At 37.9% G+C, this 9695-nt stretch overlaps 2 protein-coding genes across 2 annotated transcripts; both read right to left on the reverse strand.

The window, feature by feature from the left end:
- Nucleotides 1-129: 129 nt before the first annotated feature.
- On the reverse strand, nucleotides 130-2735 carry LOC135943970 (uncharacterized). The gene is made up of 5 exons (XM_065490638.1): nucleotides 2417-2735; nucleotides 1939-2351; nucleotides 640-833; nucleotides 431-587; nucleotides 130-372 (listed from the first exon to the last, which is right to left on the reverse strand). Exons 1-5 carry the CDS (start codon nucleotides 2544-2546, stop codon nucleotides 253-255), a joined length of 1014 nt encoding a protein of 337 aa, XP_065346710.1. The 5' UTR covers nucleotides 2547-2735; the 3' UTR covers nucleotides 130-252.
- A 371-nt stretch (nucleotides 2736-3106) lies between these two features.
- Nucleotides 3107-7181, reverse strand: Tif-IA (RNA polymerase I-specific transcription initiation factor RRN3 homolog Tif-IA). The gene is made up of 9 exons (XM_065489799.1): nucleotides 7032-7181; nucleotides 6724-6905; nucleotides 6227-6316; nucleotides 6042-6168; nucleotides 5879-5984; nucleotides 5669-5821; nucleotides 5205-5611; nucleotides 3823-4241; nucleotides 3107-3542 (listed from the first exon to the last, which is right to left on the reverse strand). Exons 2-9 carry the CDS (start codon nucleotides 6898-6900, stop codon nucleotides 3204-3206), a joined length of 1818 nt encoding a protein of 605 aa, XP_065345871.1. The 5' UTR covers nucleotides 6901-6905; nucleotides 7032-7181; the 3' UTR covers nucleotides 3107-3203.
- Between the last annotated feature and the right edge of the window lie 2514 nt (nucleotides 7182-9695).

Below are 9695 nucleotides of genomic sequence, written 5' to 3' on the forward strand. Positions count from 1 at the left end.
TGATTGAATAATAATTTCTCTGAATAATTATAGCTATCGTTTTCATACCGTTTCAAGGTAATCATCAGACGACTTTAACTTAAAGTAACAATATTTCACATTCACAAGTTAAAGCACATAATATATACATTTTGGATCGCTTTTATAAAAATCAATCTCATAGTATTTTGGTGTTGAAATCAACAAATTAAAAAAAATTGACTCACAAATATAAGACGTCAAGTAAAATTTGTTGATGAAGCACACGCCAAATCAGTCCTCACCAATAACAATGTCGGTAATGTCACGCAACAGTCGGATTTCCTTTTGCAGACATATGTGGCAAAGACTTTTTAAAAACGTTGCCATAACAGCAGTCGACGAAACAAGAAACTGAAACAATCACAGATTTTTAACCCATTTGACGGAAAAACATTCCATATTTAGTTACCTTGCCTGAGTTGTGCAATACAATGTTACTCAGCTGGAACTTGATTAGGGTACAGGACTGCAAATCCATGCTGAGGTTCGTGTTCAGCGACTGGTAGAGCTTGTCAAACAGCTTTTTTGAAACTGCCATGTCGCTAGATTGCTGCCTAGTTTTCACTCTGTAATATACACAATTCAGTAAGGGAAGCGAAAATGCTTTTTTTTAATTACAATTTTTTCAGATGCGGAAAGTTTTCTGAACTCAGTGCAAGCTCAATCACATCGTCCTTCTTGAAACACGGGAAATTGAGGCCGAGAGCGATTTTAGAATCATCTCTGGTGGTGGCGGCTAAGCATTGCGTAAAGAGCAGTTCCATCTCCTGGGTGGACAGCTCCAAGGGCCGGATAATGCAGTCAAACAGAACCTGTAGTTAGGCAGCAAAAGGACACAATATTTAAAATAAAAAATGCTGTGAACTGGTAAAACCTATAATTTTCTAATTTAAGCTAATTTTTGTCTGTGAGAAATTATGAATCAAAAGCTATATTTTCACTAACAATGTAAGAGTATTTTTGGTCTTCTAAGGCCGGTCATAGTTTACTCATGAAATACAGGCTGTTTAAACGGCGAAACTTATCCTATTAATTAAACATCTTTACGCAATCAGTGAGAAACTAGAAGTCATGGCATTCATTTCCCTATCAAAAAGAGTATTTTAAGCCATTTTTATTTTCTCAAAGACATTCATTTCTTGTTAAAATATAACCTATCCAATTAATGACGAGCTCTTGCAATTCTTTCGCAAGATATTGGTGAATATTGACAGGTAAAAAACAAACAAGCCCAGCAGAGAAAAAAACAGGTGGTAAGAAAATGCAACTGTGAACTAAATAATGGCTTTTTCCTGTTTTGGAGGTTGGAAAGAGTTAATCGATTTGAATGGAACTTAATAAGGTCGTTGCCAATTGGAAGGTGATCAAGTACATAATACAATATATCATTTCCAAAAATAAAAAAATTGAACAGAAGTTGCGGATTTTATAAAAACACCACCTCCTTTAAACTTGATTTCCTCGGCCTCCAAAAGTGCAAAAGGAACAAACTCAACGCCTCTAGAAGCTTATTAAGCGGATAACAAATTTACAATAAAGCTCAAAATGGGCAAAGTTTGACAGAAATCTTGATATCACCGCATCCCATTTTTTTTAACGCAACGCACATGAAAATTTACTAAATTTATAGAAAAAATTGCACAGTATTTTTTCCATTTACAAGATAATTACAGCAAACGCTTTAAAAAGTATGGGAAACGTTGGGTAGATTTAAATTTTTGAATTTCCGACCTGATTTCAAGCAGATGGCTATCATTATGAATTGGGGGTTGAAACTGATTAACCACCCTTCAGGCAGTCTCCAGGGATGGTTTTCAGGCTACAATTTACAAACTTCTACCGAAACTAGTGTTCTTGGTGTTGATTCCTATGTTTTCCCCTTTAGAACCTCTAAAATACTTAATAAAATAGAATCACCTGCAGTGTTGAATTGATGCAAGCGGATAGGGTCACCGTTCGTGCAAAAGCGAGAAGAAGAGGCAGCTGCGAGACCGAGGCGTATGCCTTGTCGCGGCCTCTGCAGGTCAGATAGCCCGAGTACATGGTTTTGGCATTTTCCGCGAGGTATTCATCATCGCCGTCCTCGTCTTGGCTTGGAGGAATCACAGACACCTGGATGAATACCGAACTGTGGTCGTGACTCGTCTCTCCAAGCTCTGGTTGCACCTCGAAGGTCGCTTCCACTTTGTAGTCGGTGCCCGTTTTGGAGATCAGCACGCCCTTGACTCGCTCCCTGATGATCTTCTTGTACCTCTTGATGGACACCTCGCTAAAATCCACGTGAAACAGTCGGGAGACGGAGTAGAGTTTGCCGTTCCGGGACATGAATGCTGCGCATGAAGAATTGAGAGTTAAAATCATAAATTTAGCAAGCTTTGCATCAATATAAATTAACCTCGAAGCGCTTCCAAATTATCAGCATCTTTTGGTTTCTTGGGACGGCTTTTCTTGTTCTCTTTATTGTTTCCACTGCGAGGGGACGTCTGGCTCTCGTCCAATGTTGACTTGTTTTGTCGTTTGCTCATGATTTATGACAAAAACGTACTCACGAGGTCATCGGTAAAAAAGAGTTCTGGCCAATTTGATGCAAAAAGCATTGAGTTTAGTCTTTCTCTGGAAGGGTGAGTGGTAGAGAGAGCAAAAAAGAGGCAGGAGTCAAGAAAATCTTGGAAACGGCAGGTCGGATCTGTTTTGGCGCCGTTGTGTTTGTTTACTAGTGGCGCTGTAGTCGCGTGCACTACGAATTTTTTAAAACGAGCGGGATCTCTGTAAGTCTGTAGGGACGATGATCTCTGCAGAAAGGCAAACTGCAGCAGATTATACAATGTACATGATTCGAAAATTTGCAGCATTTTTCTTATACGCATTACAAAAATGACAAATCATGAATTATTGTTTGGATGCAGTCTTTAATTTAATTTCAATGTCACCAGTGTTGCTTGCAATACATATATTTTCAACTTCTGCCAACAGCGAAAAAGCTGGAATGTCCCCATGTTCTAGCAGCAGAGGGTAATCCTGATCTCTTTGGTATTATACCTTCATCAAGGACAGTTACGATAATTATAATAAAATAAACAAAAGATTTCAGCAAGTGAACTGTGATTTATTAAACATAATATCACATCATTTTAAGAGGCAGGTGTCTTGACATTCTGAGCGTGATGGTCAGTCAAATTCGTTCAGTAGGCTTTGAACCCTGGAGTCGATCCATAACTGAACTTGTCCAGTGATCTCGACATTTTGGTGGGGGAAATGAGGTGCGTGAAGCTCCCAGGAGACATGCATTTTGGCAGTGACTCTTTCGGTGGAGTACCAAACGTTTCCTCGTTCTCAGAATCGGACCTCTCGTCGCCAGGCTGTTCGAGTGGTTCGTACTCTCTATACTGATCATTTATGAACACTGCTGACCTGTTCAGCAGGTATGGGTCGAATGGGAAGAAGCAGTTTAAGTTGGTGACCGTCTGCTGTCCTGACAGGCTCACGGTGGGAAGCTGGCTCCTCGAGTTTTTCTCCAAAACCTGAAATGAGATAAATATTTGCTGTTACAATTTGTTCGAAAAATTAATAATATGTTATGTAACATAAATTAAATTTATTTTTAGACTTTTAATGGACGCAATATTTTAAGGTGATATTTAAGCAATATTTTCCATTAAAATTATTCAACCAAAATCATAAAGGAACAGAAATTTAAACTTATATCCTGAAAGAAATTTCGTTGAAAATATTAAAAAAAAATCGCATTAAGGTTAATAAATCGGTAAAAATCCAGTATAATATCATATATAATAAATTTACCGTAAAGCAGTAAGCAATCTGATAGGTCCTGGTGACAGTGGCAAAGTTCTGCGCGACGGCAGGTAGGCAGGGCTTCAACGGGTTGAGCCTAGAGGTGACCAGCTTGGCCAAACCGAGGCTCTGGACCCACTTGAGGCCTTTCTCGGTGGCCATCAGGTCAGCGTGGCGGAAGGCCACAATGTAGAAGAGGCCCTGGCACACCGAGTAGAAGATTCCATGCATCTTGACGTCACAGATCGTGGCGTCCTGCTGCGCTTCCACATACGCGTGGCACCATTTGGACATCTGCTGCAAGATGCACCGCGTTGCGTTCACCGATACAAATTGACCCCGGGACACCACGCTGGCGATGTAGTGCGCCGCTGTTTGTCTCACCACCGCGTTCTCTCCCATCCGAGTCACTTTGCTCCATAGTGCAGCTGAAATTAAATATATAAAAAATTAGCAAAACAGGGCAAAAAATCAAGAATATAGGATTATATCTTTTTGGTCTGCATTGGCAAAAAGAAAAACGTTTAAACAAAAATTGGCTTTTATATCCAGTTTTATTTTCTTTAATTTTATGTGATATTTATGACAAGAACAAACAATTATATTATTATGTTATAAGTTCAGAAGGAGAAGTGGGTGCCTTGGAAACCTTGGAATGACAAAGTAGAGAATATTTTTAAATAATTCAACCAGATTTTGTTTTAATATTTTAAAATAGATAACATCATGATTAGCTTCAAAAGTTAATATTAAAAATAAAATATTAGCCCTGAAAGGAATATTTTGATAAGTGTGCACAGTATTGTATTCCTAGATTAAGATTTCATTTTATATCGATAACATTCCAAGTTCTAGGAATTGTAATTGAATCAACTCAATCAGTGTTCCATTTAAAAAATTTGATTTTCTTAACGTAGTGACGGTAGCATAACACCACAAACGTCAGTTTTTGTTTGATCAAATTTTCTTTAAAAGCGCAATTGACAAGATGAATCAATCGATGTGTTATTGTTCACTCCTCATGGCACAAACCGACAAGACTCAAGTATGGGTCTGATCAAAAATAAATAATTATTAATAATTTACATATCATTTTCATCAACATGCAGGATTTAAATTATAAAATATCACTCTTTGTATTGAAATCAATTTTGAATCAGTTTGGAAGCATCGTTGTGATCCTTGAAATAACTTTATAAACTCTTCAGGCAACCAGAGATCACTATCAGTTAAAATTAAATATCCGCACATCATTTCCTTGCAAGAACTGTGAAAAAGCACTACTACTTTTTGCCTAACTATTCAAATTTGATAAGATAAAATTACATAAAGAATTAACAACGGTTTGGTATGGAGATCCAGCTTTAAATCAAAATTATCACATCACTCACTCAGAAAAAGTTCTGGAAGTATGGGCCTGAGGGTGCACAGGTAGAACATGCAGAACTGCACGTGGTGGCTGCCGTGGACGTTGAGCAGTTGGTGCTCAAAGATTTCAAGAAAGTCCTTGAAAATGCTCTGGTGGTGGATGATCTCGTTCTCGTCTGCGTCTCTCGAGCAGAACTCTTTGACGAAGACAAAAATCTGTTCCATCAGCAGGTCCAGGGTTTGTGCCAGCTGCTGCTGCATGTTTGTGTCCACGACGCTGGTGATTCTTGAGGCGGCAGACCGAGACACGTCATCCATCGTGAAAACAGTTTCCGTGTCGTCCATTTTAGCGTCAGTCTCCATTTCTTCTTCGTCACCTTCGAGCGCCTCCAAGAGTTTTCGCGGAATTTGTACATCTATGGATATCACCCTGGGAGTGAAAATTTTAAATTAATATGGCTCCTTATTTTAAAATTGAAATCCATACTTTTTAATAATGAGTGATAAAATTTTACTCCGCATTTCGGGTCTGTATGTGCAGATCTTGAACAGGTTGTAAACGTAACTCTGATTTACCCTGCTTCCTCTTTTCATGAATGGAAAACAGAAGTCACACGCTTGAAGCAGTACATCTGCAGACCTGTCAAAGATCAGTTGTTGTTAATCCATGATTGTATGTTCATGCTTGTTTTCATACATTGGTATTATCTTCAAAATTTGGTTGATGGTTTCGTGTAACCTTGAAAAATGTAATTCTTCCTTCACACTAGGTTTTGTGCTTGGCCATGGCTCGTCTCCAAATCCTGTAAAATAGGGATGAATTTCAGTATGGGAGAGATTACAGCCTTAAATATACAAACCATAAAATTTTCGCAACAAACTCTCCAGCACTGTACTCGTGAAGTTTGTGTGTGTCGCAACCAATTCCAAGAGAAATTGTTGGAATTTTGAGGCCAAAGCGTCTGATGAGCTGTTCCAGTTAAGATTCTAAACATATTTTAAATTTTACATAGATAATGAAACACGGCATAAGAGGTCCACTTACCAATATTGCGATTACAAGGGAGTGGACACGCTGATCCAAGTTGTTGACATTTTTGTAGCAGCTTTCCAGCAGGTTTATTATATTCTCGTCCTGTAAAAATTTTAATTTTCCAATTACCTTATCTTGTAAGCTCAATGAACCTGCCAATAATTATGATAGAAATCAAATAGAAAATATGGGAATTTATTTAAATTATTTATAAACAAACACAATACACATAATTACAGAAGTCAATATTTTAAAAATATGAAACATAAAATTTTAAATGCTGCCTTCAGTGACGGACAGCAGACAGCAATGCGTCGTGGCATGTGGAAAAATTGCGCATAGCTCAACAGCCAAATGCGAATTCCCTTCTTGCAAGAAGAGGGCAACAATCAATGAAATTTATGTATGTTATCTATGTAACAGTTAAAACTTGTGATTGTTGAGTGATGCGTAATTTTGCTGCTACCACGACAAATTGTATAATTGGAAATTTGAGAGATTCAACTTACCGAATTGCTTGCGGACTTGAGAGACACAAGCAGTTCCTGGTAGCGAGTTTTGTCTGTGCCAGTGAGAAAGTTCGAGACAATGGAGTCGATGTCACTGGGCAGAGCAAAATGCACTCGCGGAGTCAATCCGGCCAGGCTGGCCCGACTTGGCGTGCCTTCCAGCCTCAAAATCGACATGTTGGCTGCAAATAACGGATCAAACTCAGCATCAGTAATCGATCAAGTCGCAAGTTGTCTTAAACATGCCACATGGGCGAGCGGCGAGCCATGCTCGCGGCCTCGAGCGCGATGCCAATCAATTTTCTTACCTGCACTGGATGATGTTAGAAGGCAACAGGGCCCAGAGAACGTGTTAAAATTTCGAATTCGTTACGAGTTGGGCGCCGTTCACAGAAGTGTTTAAGTTTACATTACGCCTGATATGGAAAAAAACTCGAATGATTCGTAGCGGAAAAGAAACGCGGAGGCCACCCGACGACGATGCGCGAGTCTAAGTTATTAATGGTATAGCAGTAAGGGGGTGGGGCCGTTAGTAGAGAATGCGCAGTAGAAGCCCGCGAACTTTTTGGGGAACAATAACTTTTTAGTTGATTCCCAACACAACATTATTATTACATAATATATTCAGTCTTTAGTGTTAAAGTGGAATGATACTGGCCAACAATTGAAAATTATTTAAATTGTTGGATGCCTTAAACAATTGACCGATAAACAATTTGTTCAACAATTTACAATAATAAGAAAAGACCTTCCTACAATAAAAATTCAAATTTTGCCAATTTTCTCCAAAATTTGCAGTGCTCGAACATATTTTCTTGGCATATTCCGATTCCTCTCGTCGAGATCTGTTCAACGGTGTATGCCACTTATTGGGGTAACTCTTGGGTTTGAAATTAAATCGGATTTCAAGTAAGGAGACAGCCATTGCCATTTGAAAAGCACGGTAACTTTCAAGCTAATTTTCTCAAAAAATTACAGCGCTCCTTAGGTCAATTTAGGCTTTAACTGAATCCTAAGGGATGAGTTTTTGCATTGGCAACAAGCATTTTCCAGGCTTTCCCAGTATATCATTCCTCTTTAAAGATTCAAGTATGTACAGAGTAGAGTTAAAAAGAAATTTCAAGAAATATTTTTAAACACTTAATTGATGGTGTTGTCATGTTCTTTTTTCAGATTGTATACTCCCTTCAATTAAACAACACGTTCATTGCAACGAATTCCTTTCATAAGACGTATTTTTCGCAGAGAATTCAAGACTAAATCAAAGTATATTTTCTCTACTTTTGGGACTCAAAACTCGTGTGCGGGATTTTGCACTGACTAATTTTTCTCAACAGCAATTTAAAGTAGTTACGGTAGTTACAAAAAGTTATTTACTTACTGGTTAGAAGAGGAAAGTGCTAAACAGTAATAATTCACTTCAAGATATTTCTTGTAGTTTCCGAGGGCCAACTTTCTCAACCCTTATATTTGAGTCCTGCCGATACAGTCGAGATGAGGATGGTTTTCTGACTAATTTTTCCGTAAATTTAGGGCTTAAGAGCGTGTAAAAACTGCGTATATAAAGAAAAAATACGGCTTTTATCAACTCAGCATTTTGCAAGTAGTCCTCTGATAGTGGCCTAGTGAATTTGTCAGGTCTAATTTATAATGTCCTATGCAAGGACCTTGCCGTAAATACTATCTGAACTTGCTAATACCCGGTTCTTACACTGGATTTCCTGCCCTTACCCAAAATTAACCCGAGGCCAAATTTTCTCACGATTCCCAATTACAAGTACCTGAGTTTCTCTAGAACAAATCGGGTTTGGAAAAATCTGTTTCAACGGACAATAATAATTATGATAATTATCGTTACTGAACAAACCTCTTGCTTTTTGTAGTTTTTTTTAGTTGTGGGTAGGGACAAAGTTGCCTTGCAGACCTATAAAAATAAAACAAAGCGTTGAACCTAATTCAAGAACAATTTGAATTTGTCTTACTCTTCACTCTTCGATCTAATATTAGTCCAATCAAATGCTCGTGAAATGGAGTAAAAAAATGCTCCAATGAGAGGGAACAATAAAAACATAAATCTATTTTGCTTTTTTCGGCTTGGTTTTCATTTTGTTGAATCAGTTTAAATTTTAAATACCACAAGCTGCTATATACAAAATCGTATGCGCTTTCTGAGTCACAGGCTCCTCCTCAGTTTGAAGTTTGAATTCAGTGCATGCCTTCAAACAACGTTCTATCGGCTTAAAATTCGTCTGTGTATAACGCCAATATTAGTCCCACTATTGTGCTCAAGATGATGAGATATTCTACGCCCATACAAGGAGACTATCATTAATGTTTATACTCTTCTAGCTTTAACGAAAATGTATGGTTTGCGTTTTGGAGTGCTGATTTTCATGGCCACTTTACCTGCTTGCCTGCTTGCCTTGGCTCTTTCAATTCTAAATTATTTACGACGCTATTTATGTACCATGTGACTGTAATTTAACCCATACAGGGGAAATAAGAAAAATTTGAGCGTGAGTTTCCTCTAGGTATTTTACAATAAAAATTCTTTCTTCGGCCAATGGAGGCTGCTCTTAGAGCGTATTCAAGAAAGGTTTTTATTTTTCTGTCCTCTCCTGTTGCGGGAAAAAATTCCTGTCCTGTCCTGTTCCTGTTCGAAAATTTGATTTTCTTGTCCTGTCATGTTCCGTCAACTATATAAACCCGTTTTTCCTGATTTTTATTTTAATTTAAAATGGTCTTTATACTGCTACTTGGGTTATAATTTTAAATTAAGATATTTGAGGAAAATTTTGGACGGTGGACACTTTTTAGTCTAAACATTCTGACATTTAAACTTCTGATATAAAAATGAGATTAATTCAGATCAAGATTTTAATTGTTTTGAAACAAAATTCCTGTCTTGTCCTGTTCCAGAAAAATATTTCCTTGTCCTGCCAGATTCTAGGAAAAAGCAGGAATTCTTGTTT

The sequence above is a fragment of the Cloeon dipterum genome, chromosome 4 (assembly GCF_949628265.1).
Source record: "Cloeon dipterum chromosome 4, ieCloDipt1.1, whole genome shotgun sequence".
In the NCBI taxonomy this organism is placed as follows: Eukaryota; Metazoa; Arthropoda; class Insecta; order Ephemeroptera; family Baetidae; genus Cloeon; species Cloeon dipterum.